This window comes from Dermacentor andersoni, chromosome 8, assembly GCF_023375885.2.
Source record: "Dermacentor andersoni chromosome 8, qqDerAnde1_hic_scaffold, whole genome shotgun sequence".
Lineage (NCBI taxonomy): Eukaryota > Metazoa > Arthropoda > Arachnida > Ixodida > Ixodidae > Dermacentor > Dermacentor andersoni.
In genome coordinates this window covers 150,778,067-150,796,979 of record NC_092821.1, presented here as the reverse complement: position 1 = coordinate 150,796,979, position 18,913 = coordinate 150,778,067, and the positions used below count along the sequence as shown (strand labels likewise).

Sequence of the window (18,913 nt, the reverse complement as noted above, 5' to 3'; positions counted from 1 at the left end):
TCTACGATATGAGAAAGGGACCCTTTCCAGGACAACACGAATTTCTTTTTCAAGCGAAGCTTGTATTGCTGTACTCGCGCAGTCTATGTGGCTGTCATCGTACGCGAAAAACTGAAGCTGTGCGAAAATAAGAATTGCTTGTCCGGTTGCGGATTCGAACCACCGACCACCAGGTTGCGAGACCATGCTAACCGATTCATCCACTGTCGGTTCATCATACGCGCTCTTTAAGGCGGGGTTTTATATGTGTAGACGTAGTAGACGTAGCGCAAGGCGTGAAGTTATCACAGGCGTCCCCTCCCTCCAGTGGAAGGAAAGGGTGTGATCGCGTGTTCGCTCGCCTCGTGCCCGCAGTTTCCCGCCAGGCCCGGCAGTCAGATGAGAGGCCACGTTTGGTTCGTTCTGCCGAAGAGCAAGCTGCGTTGAAGGAACGGCAGTAGGTGTGGGCCGCGCGCCGTGCGTTCGGCCGAAGAACAGCCGGCGTTTGATGAACGCCGCCGGGAACTTGCTCGAGGAAGGGCTCCTCGCCGACGTGCCGACCTCGCGTGAGTGAGCGCGAAGCCAAGGCGATACGACAACGAATAACCGCGCATCCCGAACTTTGTTTGCACTCCTAATCACAGTAGTGGAAGGGCGGTCATTTTGATAAGACCCGATGATCAAGTAAAGCTGCTTTCTATATTGTCACGCGTCACTTAGGTAAGACAATGAAAATTAGTTGCCGTGGTAACATCTCTTAGTTTTGGTAGCACTCCGCCATTATCCCACACGTTCTTTTGTCCAATGTCACATTTCAAAAGTTATCAATACTCGTGACCACTTTCTCACATTTCTCTTGTAACATACCTAAACACTTCATTTTATTCTTAATCACTTTTCTCTCTTGCAAGAATGAGTTCAGTCTCCTAGCCGCGAGGTACTTGATGTGGATCATGGACGTGGAACGCATCGGGATCCGGGGTTCGCGGCAGTTCACGTGACACCGGCCTTGACTGCTCCGCGCTTATTCCGCAGCCAGTTCGAGTTCGCCTTGGCAACAACGCGAAGGCAGCACCAACAAACATAACGCAAATAAACAAGTACCACTACTTTTAAATGGTGACATCACAAAAATCAAACAAGAAAAAAGAAATGTGTAGCCTGCTGGCAGCTCCTCTGAAGCAACTGGCTGCCTCCACATGCTTTCAGTGCTTTGGCTGCGGCGCGGCTTTCAGTTGGCCAAGCATCAGTGCCACGATGGCGTTAAAGGTCATCCCGGAAAAGCCGCCGTGCGTCCGGCGCAAGTGGTCTACACGCCTGCGGATTTCCTGGTCCGTGTAGTTCGGCTGCTTCTTCTTCACCATTTCTACCGTCTTTGAAATCAGTAGCTCCGTCTTGGTAGGGCACCTACCGTGGCCGCACTCAACGTCCGAGCCCGGAGCGGCGGCCTGCTTCTTACGTTCAGGAAGATCAGGAAACTCCGGCACTGGTGGCCGCTTTGTCGACCTCCTCAACTTCTTGTCAATCAAGGCCGACACTGGCCCGGCTCTCGGGTCAATGACCTGGGCGCGCGGCCTCTCGGGCTTGGGACAAGGTGGTGGAGACCTCTGGCGCAGCAGTCGCCGTAGCCGTGGCTGCGCGCTGTCGTGGGTGCATGCCCCGACCGTGGCAGTAGGCTTCTGCTCGTTCACGGTGGTACGGATGCTCTTTAGCTTTGCAGTACTACGTAGTGGCTCTGGTGGTGGTCTCTTGAGCAGCTTCACGACTTTGATACGAAGCTGTTGCACCTCCCGGGCATGGCTCTCTTCGAGGTTTTTCAGCTTCTCCTTGAGCTCTGCGATTTGGGCGTCTCGCTTAGGCAGCGTCGACTCCAACTCGGCAAACCGGGCAGAGTCCCATTCCTGTGTCTGGACCTCGGCGTCACACGTTTGTTGCCCCGCCTGCCGGGCTCGTGACTGACAATCGGAACGCGAGGGCACCTGGGTCCAAACGTTGTTCATTCGGTAAAACTTGCGGTGTTCTTCGTCTCCTTCCTCTCCATCCATGGCAGACTCGTAAGAACTGCTGCTAGATGAATTCGTGCGCGCTCGCCGAGGTTCGCCGTCATCAGTCACCGCGTAATGGCGTCTGCTGTCATACTTCATGGAACAAGCCAAGCATGACACGGCTGTAGCTCCATCCTTGACGAGAGACGAGCAGCTGCACTCTTCGTCTTCCTCGCCGGGGTCCTGGTAGTAGACGAAAGAGTAGAGATCCTCATGCAGCACGCAAAATCCTGGGCGTTGGTCCAGGAAGGCGGTCAAAGTGCCGTACGCTTCGAGAATTAGCTGAGCCTGCGAAAAGCTCAGCGCATTCAGCAGGTCTTCTTCCTGGGAAGGGCCGTTCTCCTGCAGGAAATCTCGCAGCTGCCTCACGATATCCACCACATCGGAGTCGGCGATAGTCTTCGGATATGGCTTTCCATGCACGGTCCCTTCTGCCCGACTAATGAAACCGGTTTCCTTCTCTACAACTTTTGACGTGCTTGCCTCGCAGTCCTTCCTGTTCGAAGGCTTGGGGCTATGCGATGATGACCGAGCGTTGTACGTGTCACTCGACGTCGGCTCTGTAGTCGTCGGAAGCTCACCTTGGGAACAGCGCTTGGAAACAGATGGTCTGTGTCCGGCAGTGTCGCATCGACGTTCGTCTTCGTTAGCATTCTGTTGGATCGTGAGTCGGGCGAAGAGCTCCGGAAGCTTTGCTTGCTCATTGGATGCCATGTTCCTCGGAACGCTGCTCGGCGAACCGAACGAAAGTTTTGACTGCGACTTCCTGCGCCTGGCGCGCTTTGGAGCTGGGGTGGTTGACATGTCAGCAAGCTGGCCACGATCTGCTAGAATAGGCGAAGCTCCGGGAGCGTTGGTCCTGGCAGCCATGTTCCGACGGCAGACGTGGAACTAGTGGACCGACAGTGGAACGCGCACCTCGCGCCCGGGCCATGCATCCTCTGGGCACGTGTACCGATACCGCTTCGGCTTTCTCTTCTTCGATACATGCCGGCACGCTTTTCATTGCTCCGTTCCGGTCGTTTTTCGACAGCAACGAGGGCAAGGTGTTGGCAAGGTGTTTCCTGCTTGGGCCAAGCAATGGCCTGCAGTATTCTGAAATAAATAAAATAAATAAATAGCTAATACGATGGTTTGACGACTGCCTTGACGATGATGGTATGTGCGATGGTGATGGTGGGGGCATGGCGTCTGACTGTTCCAACCCGGCGAATATGAAGTCTTCCCTTAGGCCATACAGTTTTTTTTAGAAGTCGCCTGTGGAAGACAGAAAATATTCTAATCACTGAACTAGATTGCTTAAAGATGCGGCTATTACTTGCATGGAGAGTCAAAATGTGTATGAAAAAATTTAACAAAATCACACAAATTATGTTTTAGAGTGCAAATCATAGGCGCCCGTTCTCGGGTTGAGTGTCGCTGTTGTCGCTGTTCCTCGGCGTAATCGCGCGAACTCGCTCGTCGTCGTCTTCTTCCACAGCTGGGTCCGATGCCGCTCATCATGCCAGCGTTCCCGTACCGACCCTCCCTCGACGAAGGCGCTGACGGCACTAGCCCACTGTCAGTCCGCGCGGGGATTTCGGTCTCAAATTCTTTGACTCAATATATCGCGAAATACCATCACGTATAAAGCTCCGCACAAATTTGGCGTGAGGGAGTATCGTAATCATCGGACATTCTTTTAAAGATAATTTACGTCACGTATCATGCGAATTGTATCCGGTAAGTTGGCAAGGTATATCGAAAAAAAGCAAATTCTGAGAATGCGCTGGTTTCGAGAAATGCGCCGTCAAACTTGCGGTAAAAGTACACTGTTGTTTCACTTACTACTTTTAAAAGAGCATCGTTTTATTAATTGAAGCGCAAAATTAACTGGGACGCCAGTATATTTCTTAAGCAACTTCAAGAATTAATATCTCGGAAGTGGTATAATCTGGAAAATTCGTGCCAAGTAGATGCACCTTGCGAACTCGCCCGCTGCAATACGTAAATTTAATAATTTACAAGTTAATAAAATTTTGTTGTTTAGTGAATCACGCATTTTGATTTATCGTGAAAGTCATGTCGGCCTCTTCGAGTAATCCATTTCGGGGATTATAATTCTGCTATCTGGAATCTATTTCATCTATTTCACACAACCACACGCACGCACGCACGCACGCACGCACACACACACACACACACACACACACACACACACACACACACACACACACACACACACACACACACACTCACACTCACACTCACACACACACTCACACTCACACTCACACGCACACACACGCACACACACGCACACACACGCACACACACACTAGCGCACACACGCACGCACGCACGCGCGCACAAAAGCGCACACACGGGCACATGTCTTTTGCAGTCGCTCTAAAAGTTGGGAATGTGAATATACATTATAACCTGTTTTGATACCGTTGGTATAGTGCTCTATAAAATGGGTCAATACTGAAGGCAGTGTAATGTGAGCGCCTTTAGTCACTAGCTGCGAGAGAGAAAAACGAGGGACGCTGACGGCACTACTGGGGCGCTATAACGTAAAACTATTCCCAACTTTTCTATTCCAATTCTGCAATCAGCCCTTCGCGATTGGTCAAAAACTTTTTTGGACCACCCTTAGTTCAGCTGTGTGTCACGCGACGTCACGAAAACCGCGATAGCTCTCCATCTGATGTGACGGGTACACACTGATTATGCATGATTTGACCGAACAAAAAAAAAATAGTGATTTCTGATTCGACGCCTTTTCGCCGTTTGCCTTCGGCTATTGGTCAAAAGCTTTCGGGCTGCACCCACTTCACCTGCCTGTCACGCGACGTCACAAAACCGCAAAAACTCACCGCGTCAATGTGACGTGTACGCGTTAAAGATGCATTAATATGACGAACAAAACTGAGTTTTTTTCGGCATAGCCGCAGGCTGCCCTGTTCTGAAAGGAATAAAAGATGGCTGCCGCCGATCGCTCCGGCACTGGCTACTCGCACCTGCCGGAGAGCATGGGTTTGTTTGCGTGTAATAAAACTTTTTGTCTGTCCGTGTAACGTTTTTGAGCACTTTCGGCACGTTTACGATCTCGTTATGCCAACTATTCTTAGCTGCGGATCCGTTTTAGCGTCATTCTTGAGCTTCCGTTGCATGCCGCCGCGATTTTCGACCAGCCACCGCAAGCTAAGTAAGGGAAAGCGGACCAGTCAAAGATGCCGGCACCACCCTCTTCATCCGATTATCGATTTTCAGTGCAGTGGCTCGGCCCCACGAATCCCTCTCCACTTGAGCGTGCTCCTCGCCTCTTGTCAGCCATAATACAAGCCGCTCAGTGTAGGCAATGTTATCCGTTTTTCAAGCAAGCAAGCAAAAGTGACCTCCTATGAACGAGCAGAGCGTTTGATTGGTCTGTTGAGACAACCCTGCGGGTGACCGCCCGATGCTTGCGTCGGCGGTTACACAAATTTGTCGTCAGGAGATTGGAATAAAAACATATTCGAATAGTTTTACGTTATAGGGCCCCTGCAGATATTATGTGGTGTAATGCGCGCGCCAATCGCCTAAGAGCACTACCTTTCGTATTGGAGGAGAGTCGTAAGATTGTTATTCGACTGGGCATTTGCGTGCCTTCGAATCTTAAGAGACAAAGCCGGCAATATCATTACTAATATGGATGAGATAGTTCAGGTGGCTGTGGAGTTCTATAGACATCTATACAGTACGAGTAGCACCCACGACGATAATGTGAGAGAGAATAGCCTAGAGGAATTTGAAATCCCACAAGTAACGCCGCAAGAAGTAAAGAACGCCTTGGGAGCTATGCAAAGGGGGAAGGCAGCTGGGGAGGATCAGGTAACAGCAGATTTGTTGAAGGATGGTGGAAACATTGTTCTAGAAAAACTGGCCACCCTATATACACAATGCCTCATGACCTCGAGCGTACCGGAATCTTGGAAGAACGCTAACATAATCCTAATCCATAAGAAAGGGGACGCCAAAGACATGAAAAATTATAGACCGATCGGCTTATTGTCCGTTGCCTACAAAGTATTTACTAAGGTAATCGCAAATAGAATCAGGAACACCTTAGACTTCTGTCAACCAAAGTACCAGGCAGGATTCCGTAAAGGCTACTCAACAATAGACCATATTCACACTATCAATCAGGTGATAGAGAAATGTGCGGAATATAACCAACCCTTATATACAGCTTTCATTGATTACGAAAAAGTGTTTGATTCAGTCGAAACCTCACCAGTCATGGAGGCATTACGGAATCAGGGTGTAGACGAGCCATATGTAAAAATACTGAAAGATATCTGTAGCGGCTCCACAGCCACCGTAGTCCTCCATAAAGAAAGCAACAAAATCCCAATAAAGAAAGGCGTCAGACAGGGAGATACGATCTCTCCAATACTATTCACTGCGTGTTTACAGGAGGTATACAGACACCTGGAGTGGGAAGAATTGGGGATAGAAGTTGATGGAGAATACATTAGTAACCTGCGATTCGCTGATGATATTGCCTTGCTTAGTAACTCAGGAGACCAATTTCAATGCATGCTCACTGACCTGGTGAGGCAAAGCAGAAGGGTGAGTCTAAAAATTAATCTGCAGAAAACTAAAGTAATGTTTAACAGTCTCGGAAGATAACAGCAGTTAACGATAGGTAGCGAGGCACTGGAAGTGGTAAGGGAACACATCTACTTAGGGCAGGTAGTAACCACGGATCCGGATCATGAGACTGAAATAATCAGAAGAATAAGAGTGGGGTGGGGTGCGTTTGTTAACGATAGGTAGCGAGGCACTGGAAGTGGTAAGGGAATACATCTACTTAGGGCAGGTAGTAACCACGGATCCGGATCATGAGACTGAAATAATCAGAATAAGAATGGGCTGGGGTGCGTTTGGCAGGCATTCTCAAATCATCAACAGCAGGTTGCCACTATCCCTCAAGAGAAAAGTGTATAACAGCTGTGTCTTACCAGTACTCACGTATGGGGAAGAAACCTGGAGGCTTACGAAAAGGGTTCTGCTTAGATTGAGGAAGACGCAACGAGCTATGGAAAGAAGAATTATGGGTGTAACGGTTAAGGGATAAGAAAGTAGCAGATTGGGTGAGAGAACAAACGCGAGTTAATGACATCTTAGTTGAAATCAAGAAAAAGAAATAGGCATGGGCAGGACACGTAATGAGGAGGGAAGATAACCGATGGTCATTAAGGGTTACGGACTGGATTCCAAGGGAACGGAAGCGTAGCAGGGGGCGGCAGAAAGTTAGGTGGGCGGATGACATTAAGAAGTTTGCAGGGACAACATGGCCACAATTAGTACATGACCGGGGTAGTTGGAGAAGTATGGGAAAGACATTTGCCCTTCATTGGGCGTAACCAGGCTGATGATGATGATTATGATTATGATGATGAATCTTAATGGTTAGAACATTGGCCTATCGCGCTGGATGCCCGTCCACATGACGCGTAATCCTTTTACAGACGCTATATCTACGCGCTATCTGTTACAAGATCACACCAGTTAACTGCATAGCACTGTCTGCATATCCGGCTCGCCTCATTCGGCAAGAAGTCGAGAGAGCAGACGTGCCAAACTACGAGAAAGAAGACATAGAAATATTCGCTTCAAATAAAACAAAGAGAATGTGCATTTGAAGGTATACATTTGTTGCACTGAGAATATTTAGGTACCTTTTGTTGTTTCACTGCGTGATTCCATATACAACAAAGCCGGCAACCGGCACATCTAGTATAGGGCTAATATAGATGAAGCTACATTTAAAGCCGATTTATTATACAGGCGATGTTTTATGAGGTCTGCGCATATGTGAGTTAGGGACTCGTAGCTCCGGAATTTTCTTATTATGCCTCTGTACAATGCGCATCTCTGTCATCTGAAGCTAAGGAACGAGCCGTATCAAAGGTATACCCAAATTCGCAAAACTACGCAAACTTATCTGTCTCGTCATCGCAAGCCTCGCCAAACCTACCTTTCTTGGCTTAGCGGCTCATCGTTGTTTTAACCTTTGAAGAGGCTGGCATTACGAGCACGACCAATCGCGATTTCCAGGAGGCTTAATAAACATAATAGCCAATTAAACTCATTACTTATCTAATTATGTGCACATATTGCAACTGGTAAGGTGAAGTCGAGCTGTGGTAAAATCACATCTGCTTATCGGAAATCTAAGGCCATACACTTTCGAGCCATTCAGATGTGCTGCAGATGCATCGGCGTTCTGAGTTAGGTTTGCCAAAATATTTCCTCTAGCAGTTCGGAGCGATCTTGATCGGAACGTGGATGCGCATTTCCTCGGATATGTTGAGACGAATATTTTGAATGTGGTGCCAGTCTCGGTATTTCTATTCGTTGTACATGCCTTCACTACAAATAACTTAGCTGACATACTTCGAAGGCGTCCAGCGTATATCGCAGCTTGTACACATGGGCGTGTAAACGTAATAAGGACGAGTCAGCGTACGCGCGACTTAACCGTCTTTTGCTTCTTTCCTTCGCCTTCCTTACTATCTCTCTGCGAATGGTAGCCGAGCGGGCACACTCCCTTTGCACCCCTCTCCCCTTCGTTATCTCTTTCTATCTTTCACCGAACGAGGTAACTTCAGTTTATTGACTATGACAGCCAACTTTGGCGTAGCCTATAGATCTTCCCTTTCCTCAACAGTTAAGAAAGCAACCAACCAGCAGTAACGTTTTTTTGCCTTCCAGCGCATGACTCAGCAACTCATCTCGGGCATAGTAATGCCCACGGACCGAGCCAAGGCCGTCAACATCGAGTACGACACCGAGATCGCGCTGGAAGGAGAACCCGAAAAAGGTAACGCAAGACCTCCGCCACACTAGATGTGTTTGATCAATGCGGCAGAGGCGTATCGCTTTTATTAACGCGTCGCAGTAATACTGTGCCTCGGCGTTTGCACGTTGCGCATCTCCTTTCATCCGAAACTATAGGCCGGGTTCCAGTGAGTGTCGCGCGGGTGAAAGCAGAGCAGACGCAGGAAGTCTCACTTTTTCCTCTCCCTCTCAGAGCGATGCGCCAGCGTTTGCATACACCGCTTGAGACAACTTAATCTTCTCAGTCGACCTTCTCCTAACGCAATAATGCGATTCGCCTTCCTCTATAGCGCATTATCGCATTTTGCAAAGATTAAACAAATATGGTGTTTTACGTGCCAGAACCACGATCTTATTATGAGGCACGTCGTAGTGGGAGACTCCGGATTAAATTTGAACAGCTGTGGTTTTTTAAAGTGCACCTAAATCTAAGTGCACGGGTGTTCTTGCAAGGATTCGATGCGCTAAATGTACGATGCGACGCGCCGCTGTCTGTTGTTTGGTAACTGCACTTCGAAGTTTATCGCCACCAGTAAACATACCCGTCGCGAATGGTTCTCTTTGCAGAGAGCCTCTTCGACGGGACGGTTCCTATGGACGTCGCCTTAGCGAGAGCCGTTGTCCTCAATGAAAGAAAGGAGGTACCACATCTTGCTACATTATGAGGAGACCACTGCCGATTTAGGATACGCGTTTGGTGCTATCTAGGCATAAAAGTATGCAGGAGGCATAATTTTCTTGTAAAGCATTTTTCTTTTCATTTGGTAAGATATCCTACAATCAAAATTGTATTTATATAAAATATCTTATAACTCTTATTTAGACGAAATGATATTCTGGTCCATCTCTCTCGCGGCCAAAAATGGAGCAGTGAAACAGGAATACTCTGTATCGCTACTCATACAGAGTCACCTATACGATGTACGTTTGTCTCAATGTCACCCTTTTTCATTCATAATGACGATAACGAAGGTTTTGTACACGAGGATTACAGTTACGGAATTCCAAATGGGGGGGGGGGGGGGGTGGATCGAGCCACATATACTTTCAGGCGGAGCTTGGCATGCGGGAAAAAAGAACGCAAGGGGCAGGCTTCGAAGTTTCCACGCCGTCTTCGTGTCATATGTAACAAATTCGTGAAACGTGCTGCGGATGATAGCCAAATGTCTGTTCAAAAAAGGATCATGATATCTCATAAGAACCTCGATCCAGAAACTTCGGTTGTCTGTTGCAGTACAGAAAAAACAAGATACATACAAAAAATAATATCAATGCGCAAATATACGTCACAATGATGTGATCGGCACCAATGCTTTCTCGTGATTTTTAATTTTCATTCTATAACGCTCAATATATTTTTACTCTTTTTTTATTATATTCAGTACTGTTAGCACTTTTCAGGTTGTTGCAGGATGGAAGATAGAACAAATTTACCAAAAGGCATGTCCAGCATTTCTTGAAATGTGTCAGCAGAATTGCAGTTTTCAAACCCAACAGGATCGAGGATGTTCCAGTCGACAATTGTTCACGTCAGAAATGAGAATTTAAATACATCAAGTAGGACAGAAGAGAATACGCCACTTATGACATTTGATTGGAGGGCTAACCAAACCGCCCAGTAACTGAAATGCCAAACATGGCTGCGTAAGCTCATAATTCCTGTGTCTGTACGGAAAAGCTTTGAGGTATATGGTACGCGGGAAATGGCATCATAGAGGTTGTGCACTTTGATCCCAGCTATTTTCGCGACTCTAGTTCATTGTTCTTTTTTTATATTGATATGAAGCGACGAAATCCCTGCTTTAGTATTTCTCTTTCACCGTTCAACTTCTTGTCTGTGCGCTGTTTAACACTGGTCCCGTTGGCGAGATGTAATGTGTTGTGCATGGAACGTGAGATAATAAGAAGGAAGGGAACTGAACTGTGTGCTGAAAATCAACCCACTGCTAAGCTTCTGCCTCGAGCTCTTCCTAACAACGTCGCTCTGTCTTCGAACAAAGGCCGAGCGCCAGATCAGCACCATGGTGGATCTGACCATCGACCTGGTGTTGGCCATCCTTCGGAATATCATCGTCGGAGAGAAACCCCTGGAGTTTCGCGCGCCCAGCGGTCTCGGCCTTACCATATCCATGTAAGTCGCGCCGCCCAAATACGGTACCGCAGTCGAACCTCGCTATAACGAAGTTGAAGAGAGAGCCAGAATTACTCTGCTGTAGCCATTATTCCACGTACTGCAATTTCAAGGAAAATTTCACTCCGTTATATTCATTGTTTTGTTAAATTTCGTTATGACGATGTGTGACTGTATATACATCGACATCCTTGCTTGCCATCTGTTCAAGAGATTGCAAACTCGGAGTGTTTTCAGAATGGCCGAACCCTAACCGGAACTGAACCCGAACCTAAATTTATGTCCTCATTTTGGAGCTGAACCTGAACAGGAGTCGTCACGACCCGGTTCGCCTAGGTCTCGGAATGGTACGAAAAAAAACAACAAAGGAACCTTTCCGAACTGGTTTGGAGGGTGGTTCTGAACGTTTAGCTGGAAATTTCATACTTTTTTATAGCCGGGCGACATTGCGGCTCCAACCGCTGAATGTGCGCGCCAAGTTGGGCATTGCATAGGTCATTGCGCAAATTTCAGAAGGCCTGTATTGCCAAGCACACTACTCTTTCTGAGAAAAGTTCAAAAACAATGTTCTTGAAACATGCTACGAACTCCGCTTGCAAGCATAAGAAATGTTCAATAATCAGGCTTTGCAATCTAGGTGATATCTGCACACTAGAAGCCGTGCATGGTATTCAGATGTTTAATAGATGTTTGTAAGACTTTAATTTCACTTGGTGTTCTATGTATCATTTAAAAAAAGCATTATATATTGGCAGAAGAGAGGACAGGTACGGTTCTCTACAATACTGCGCGGAAGAAATGTGAAGTCACTCGAGGCTGTTAATGCTTTTTTTATTTCCACAAAAATGGAGGAGCCTGCGGAAAACGTTCCTGGAATGGCTTGAGGGACCTCTAAACTTCCACGCCATGAAGTGTTTAACAATGCAGCGAGTGGCATTCCGTTATACACAGACACTACAACTACGGTGTCACATTATCACATTGACGCACAAACTGACTGCAGCACTATAGGTAGATTTATATATTACTAACAAACATTTATCATGTTATTTAATCAGCTTAAGACACTCGTGGATCTTTCTGTGCAATGTGCACAGACTATATAAAATTCCGCTGTGATATTTTCCGGTCACTGACTAGACACTATGCTCTCCTTCTTGCACATCATCCGGCGGACCACTTGTGAAATATCCGACTGCAACACAGCTAAGGCGGCCCACCTCTTTCAGACACAACTCGGAATCGAACGTGCTCACACTGATATTACAGCGCTGGGGAAATGCACGCGAGCTAGCAACACGAGCATGCATTCCTGACTAGGACTAAGTCAGGGATTGAAGGACTATTTGAACGGCTATCAAGACTAAATAGACGGCGCATGATTGTACGGCATCGTCACTTTGTTACACTTTGCCACCTTCGCTCGCAATCTCTGGCCGGTACCATGCTTTTTGTGCCATTCTCGCTAGCTTCAGATGGTTTCCAAGGAACAGGCCCGCTCTATTCGGCTACCAGTGAAAAAAAAACGAAGTAGTTTTATATTCATCGCCGTATCCTCTGTACCTTCTGCCTAAATACATGGGAACGAGTCATCGTTTTGCATGGCATCCCCTTCGCTTAACTTGATTAGATTTGTTGCAGTTAAAAGAAAACGTTAAAACCTATAGACTGTGTTAAGTATATTTTTCAATTTAAACACATAATTTTTAGAAGAATACTTGAAGATCGCAAAATATTAAAAACTGAATCATCAAATTTACAACTATGCATCTCAGCAATTACGAACGACATCAAAGTTGTGTAAACTGTAACTCTCGAGGCATCTTGAGCGAACGCAAGTTATATATTACGCACCGCTCTGATATATGCCAGTAACATGTACGAGTGAGACTTTTGTGAAGCCCTCGTATACATTGTAAAAAAAATCACGTAAGCTCCCTGTCAGTTCCTAGAATTTCCAGAAGGCTCACACGACCCCACTAGCCCTGAAGCGACTCACTTTTTCTCACAAATGAGTACACAATGAGTCTCACAAGAATGTAAATGAAACGGGTTATTAAAAACACCAAGAATGTTGTACAAACGTGCTCCTCACGGTCCAGAAGAGGGCCAAATGTCGTATTCACATATAACTTACAAAGAAATGTTACCGTGCTCTGTCATTTCCATTCAGTGTCATTGTCATTCAGCGTCGAGTCAACGGAACAACGGCGCTCAGTGACGCGCCTGCGGCGTGCGTTTGTGCAGGTTCAGCGGTGGAGCGCTGAGCGGTCGAGCCATTCAGCACGGCGACGCGGTGTACGTCTTTCCCGGAATCTGTGACGTCCTCGCCAGCCGACCAACATGCGCCGGGAACGAGACTCTCGGCGTCATGGTAAGCACTGATCGAGGTCGCCTTTCATATCTCTGACTTACGCATGGTAATTTGCCTCTCGGGCCTCCCTCTGTCCATTTTTTTTTCGTCCCTGCACTGCCACGGGATTTCACTTTCCTCCTTTAAATTGCGATAGATGCTTCACAAAGAAGTAGAAAACTAGAGCATCAGAAAAGCTACAGACTGGTTTTACAGGGAAGAAAGTGTGATTAGAGCAGCAGCATTGAAAGTTGAGTGGGTTCGTCTTCATTCTCGGCACACCACGAAAAAAAAAAACGGGACTTATGAGAAGGGCGAGACAATACAGCGATGATTATCATCTCTGATAGCCAGCGCTTTCATGTCTTGCCCTTTTTTTACCTACTACCTCCTTGTGTTGTTTCGCGAGCATTCAGATCCCGTGATGCTGGCAGGCGGTTGAAAAAACGTGGGCTTTTTGCACAAATGTCGAATATCCCGCTGCTGTGTTGACTCTTTGACGTCCTCGCGCGTGCAGGCTGTGTCGTGGCCGTCGATCCTGCAGTCCTTCGGCGGCAGCGTGGACGTGCTGTCCGAGGACACGCAGACGTTGCAGTTGGTCATCCTGGACGAAAACCTGTACCGCGTGGACGTCAGCAACACCACCGACTACTTCGAGATCATCGTGCCGCGCAAAAGGGCCAAGGATAATACAACGGTAGGCGCACGCCAGGTGCCCCGCGAATTCGGCGCGTTCGGGCCGACGATCACCGAGTGACATTCGCAGTCACTCGAACCTGGGGACCACCATCCGCAGTACCCGCTCAATGTGCGGCGTGTTCCCCTCCTACGTCTGCGGCGGGTGCGCATCACATGTTGCATAAGTGCCCTGGGACGAAGCGCTAACTGAAAAGGCACTTAGGGCTGTTGGGTTACAAACTGACCAAACGGAAAACTTGATGGTTGGTGGTTATAAGTCACTCTTACAGCACTTGCATTAAACTGGTCCGCGTTCTTTCTTTTGCATTTGGGACGTTGGCTAAATGGCACCAATTAATCAATGTACAAATTCAGGCCGGTTTTGGCAAGCTATGTGTACCACTAAAGCTTGGTGAGGGTCCATAGATCCAAGAATCGTAGTGTGGCGGTCCCTTGAGATGAAGGCCCACCGTTTTCAGGTAGCATCGGATATTGCTAAGGCCAGGGTAGGTCCAAAGAAATGTGTGATCGTAGTTTTCTATGCGGAAGCCGAAAAATATGGGCATATGTCACCGAAAAGCCCACACATATTTTGTGGTCAGGAGTAGTTGATTTTTAATACGAAAGAATTATGCGCCACATTACGCGAAAATACGTCGTCGTCGGCGGCGTGACCGAGCGATGGTACAAAAATGGCCGACGGCGCAAAAAGTAAGAACGCGTGAAAAGTGCTCGGATTGACGTCATATTTCTCAGGGAGATTCCGGTAAACAAAGAAATTAGTAGCTTTGAAAAAAGGTTGGTACGTTTTGGTCTGAGAGGGAATCAAACCCGGGCCTCTGGGGTGCGAGACGAACACGTTTCTCCGACGCCAAGGCGGCTCCAAGGTTGTGGCTGTCTAAAGTATAAAGAGCTTTAATGCACGTCGAAAACACCGAAAACATTTCACCAATGTGACATAATGCTTTCGAATTACCACACAAAAGCAGTCTTAAGTGTCATTGCCGATTTTTTTCTTTCGATCTTCATGGGGTCGTTTGGTAATCTGTGCGAATTAAAAATAAGTACACTAAGGCGGAGGTACTCGCTCTCCACCAGAAGTTTTCCTGCGAATGCTCACTTTTCAGTGAGGCGTGCAACGTGGGACAGCCAGCTTGTTCGCATGCGACAAGCGCCTTGTGCTGAACTCCCGCCAAGGTGCAACTTCTGTTTCAACGCAGGGCCTCCCGGAGCCGACAGAGTTTGCGCCGCAGGTGAAGTGGAACGAGGAGATGGTGTACCACCAGTTCGTGGTGCCCAAGCCGGACTCCGCCGTCAACATCGAGATTACGCCGCATGACCCGAGCTCGCAGTTCCTCGTCTACATCAGGCACCGGGTCAAGCCACAGCTCAACGCCTACGACCTCATGGTCAACTTGTCCACAATACGCAGCACCAACGGTCAGTCGCTGTGAGACTCAAGGCAGTGCAAGGTTGATGAAGAGGCACCGGGCTTTGTACGTGTGAGGGCAGAACTAGCTCCACAGCGATAGATGAGATATCCCCTCAAATTTTGAAGGCGATAAAACATCATGAGTAAGCAAGTTCCTTTGGAAATGTCTGGAAACACTGGAAACGCGAGCTAAATTATTCAAGTAATATTACGTCGTAAGCTAGACGTGGAGAGAGAACACATGCGACAGGGCGGGCGCCAACTTCGAACTGATTTTATTCAGAACGAGAAGTCGCTATTTTTTTATGCACAGCCAAGTCACGTAATCATGGTGAACGGGCTACAAAAACAATAACAAAAACAAAGCCCGAATGTTCAGCGATCATCTACGTACGCTAATGAAAAACTTGCTATGTGAACTCTTCTGTTGTTCGAATATTTATTTATATCGCAGTAATGAGATTTAGTACGTGAATGTTCGTTCAAGTGCTTATTAGTCCAGTCTTGTGATTGTTGACAACCTCCCGACGATAACTATCACGTAAGACAAGAAGACATGGGCACCAACCTCTCCTTAAATTCATCTAATTAAAAAAAATGCTTGGTCAGGTTTAGCATGCGCAGTTGATCGCTGAGCATTCACCCTTTGTTGTTGTTTTTGTTGCATGTTCGCAATGATCACGTGACCAGGCATGCCTAAAGAAAGCTAATTCTCGCTCTGAATAAAATCAGTTGGCAGCCCACGTACGTCCTGTCGCATGTGTTCTATGTACGCGTCTGGTTTGCGCGGTAAATTTTACTTGAGCATGACTCGTCATCTAGCTCAAACAAAGATTCTGCACATGCTAAATGGTCGAAACATAACAAAGTAAAGAATTCCACACCTGAGACTCTGAGAGCCCATGCAAGCAGAGAAAGAGAGCTCTGAGGAATCCTCGCCAAGTTTGCCTGGTGGCAGGTTTAGCTTGCTAATCCCGATGAGAAGGATAAACTAAAATTATATGCACAGATCTCTGTCACCTGTACACAACATACACAGAACACAACTACATTCAACATACTAACTACCTCATTGATACCAATGCTAAGAGAGGTCAAAACACCATTCGTTGAGCCAGGCGCACCTGCACACACTTGCAAGGAGATGCCTCGACTGGTTACATCGACACGTTGGCATTATATAGCAGTCATGCCTGCTTCTTGTGTGCTAATAGCTTCTTGGCGGTATTTAGTATTCTCGTCTACAGACCGTGAAAGCTGCCCGTTTGTTCTTTCGGGGATGGGAGGGTGACACACTGCCTGAACGCTTGCAATAGCTTAGTTTCATTGCCAGAGTCAGTATAGATAATTTTCATGAGGAAAATGTGGTGTGAGGCGGTACATAACACGAGCTGCACTCACTCAACGATTCGCCAATGCACCTTTCGAAAGAGAGTCTGTTTCAGCGCCAAATACACGCAGGAAGAAATCATAAGTGGTGCAGATTCATTCTAATGCATCACGAAAAGGGTTATGCTCGTGCATAGCTTAATAGAACATTACTATTCTTTCTAATTAGGCAACAAGAACCTTTTTGTGTAGGCCCGGTACTGCACAGACTTTGGCATTGGTTCATAAGCTTTGTCCGGAGCGGCAGCCCTGATAGCTTCAGATAATTGGATGGCGGTTGCACGTTGTTGTGCTCGCGTTGTGATGGCGTGCACGGTCGCCACTTTCCTCTATCTTCGTTCTGTTCCCATTTGCTCTTCCCCCGGTGTAGTGCAGCCAACCAGACACTTTTCTGGTTGCTTCTCTTGTGCTTATCTGCGGACAACTTTAAACCGACTGGGCTCAAGACCGTTCTCCGAGTCAAACATACTCGGACTGTGGCCCCACCCGTCACTGGCACGGAAAGCGATTCGTGCACTAGTGCACTACTTGAAGTGCACCGGATTAAGAGACCGCTTATAGTGTCCCTGTGCATCCCCCCATACGCAATCAGGGCTCACTCTCTCCCTCTTTTCCTCTTTCTTTTCCTCTTTCTATTCTTCATTCCCCTACCCCCAGTGTAGGGTAGCAAGCCGGGTGCTCGTCTGGTTGACCTCCCTGCCTTTCCTGTCCTTGCTCTCTCTCTCTCTCTCTTTTGTGCTTATGGGTCGCTATACACATGGAAGATGCCGCGCAAGCGAGAATAAAAGCAAGGATGCCTTGGCTCCTCCCTTTCAACGAATCGCATAGTAAGATGTGTCGTCGCGTATCGTTCTTAGCAGGGCAATGAATATAGACCATTGTACACGCTTTCATAGCGTTGTATTTAGTGGCACAGCGCCTGCGACGCGGTTTGCTAGAGAGGATGAATAACATGTCAGTGTGAAAGCCTACACAAGTTCCGTAACGTAGAGCGTGTTGGTTCCCTCAAATAGCGGAATCGTAAGAAAGGCCGATACTGCCTTAAATTTCGTGCATGCATGCGCAGTAAAATCGCGTCATTACTTGGTGCCAAAAAGCCACAGCTGCGCTATTCATCCCTTCTTCGGAACACCCTCGGCAGGCACGTACGACATATTCCTGGACAACGCTCTGATTGCCAACCGAACTGGCTTCTTCTACCTGGGCCTGGTCCAGCCAAACGGCAGCGTTCCCGAGTTCAGCATGGACGACCCGGTCAACCTAACCCTGTCGGATGTGAGCCGGGAGTTCAGCACAAACTACTCCGTGCGCATCTACACCTCCGGATGTTACTTCTTCAACTCGAAGACGAAGACGTGGTCGGCCGACGGTTGCTTCGTAAGCACAGCATGATGTCACTCTTACAGCGAATCGTACTCGGAGGAAACTCGCGTGTACTATCTGTACCGAATAGTCTTTCAATTAAACTCACGCAGTTTCTATACCAAACAGTTTTGTAATTATGAACGTTCTCACGAGGCAATTTCTAGCGCCGGTTTTCAGTAACTACGCCAGTTGTCCCACTTAAGTTCAGCCAAACGTTAAAGATATGCAAACTCCACATAGCTGGAGATATTCAATATTATTGAATTCCGCCTAATTACACAATTAGCCTTAATTATTTAATCAACTTCTGATATAGTAAAATTAAACTAGAAATGTAAATGACAAATTTGTAGAGCAACGTGAAAGTACTACAGATACAGATTTGTATTGCTTAAAACGTGATAAATGTGTTTTTCGAAGCGTCAGAGAAGCCCGCAAATATGCAAAAAAAAAAAAATATTGCCGCGGGCGGCGAGTCGAGCACATCGCACATTTTAAGGTATACACGTTACGTTAGACTCACGTTCTTTATGCAAGCTCCGGGAAAGCTTTTTTCGTAGGGCGATGCGGATGGGACTGAAGTTTTAGATGCATATTTCGCCCTCAGTAAACGCTATCAGGCACAGTGTATGCATTGTCCCCACAGATTTGTGACAAGGCCAAACAGGCTA

The 18,913-nt window shown here is 47.3% G+C and overlaps 1 protein-coding gene across 1 annotated transcript in view; it reads left to right on the top strand.

The window, feature by feature from the left end:
- Positions 1-18,913, top strand: part of LOC126525978 (polycystin-1-like) — an 80,982-nt gene that overhangs the window by 41,496 nt on the left and 20,573 nt on the right. The window contains exons 25-31 of the mRNA XM_072284146.1: positions 8,769-8,877; positions 9,462-9,535; positions 10,895-11,025; positions 13,273-13,399; positions 13,896-14,075; positions 15,277-15,496; positions 18,019-18,254. Coding sequence (XP_072140247.1) covers positions 8,769-8,877; positions 9,462-9,535; positions 10,895-11,025; positions 13,273-13,399; positions 13,896-14,075; positions 15,277-15,496; positions 18,019-18,254 — 1,077 coding nt within the window. The remainder of the gene's footprint in view (positions 1-8,768; positions 8,878-9,461; positions 9,536-10,894; positions 11,026-13,272; positions 13,400-13,895; positions 14,076-15,276; positions 15,497-18,018; positions 18,255-18,913) is intronic.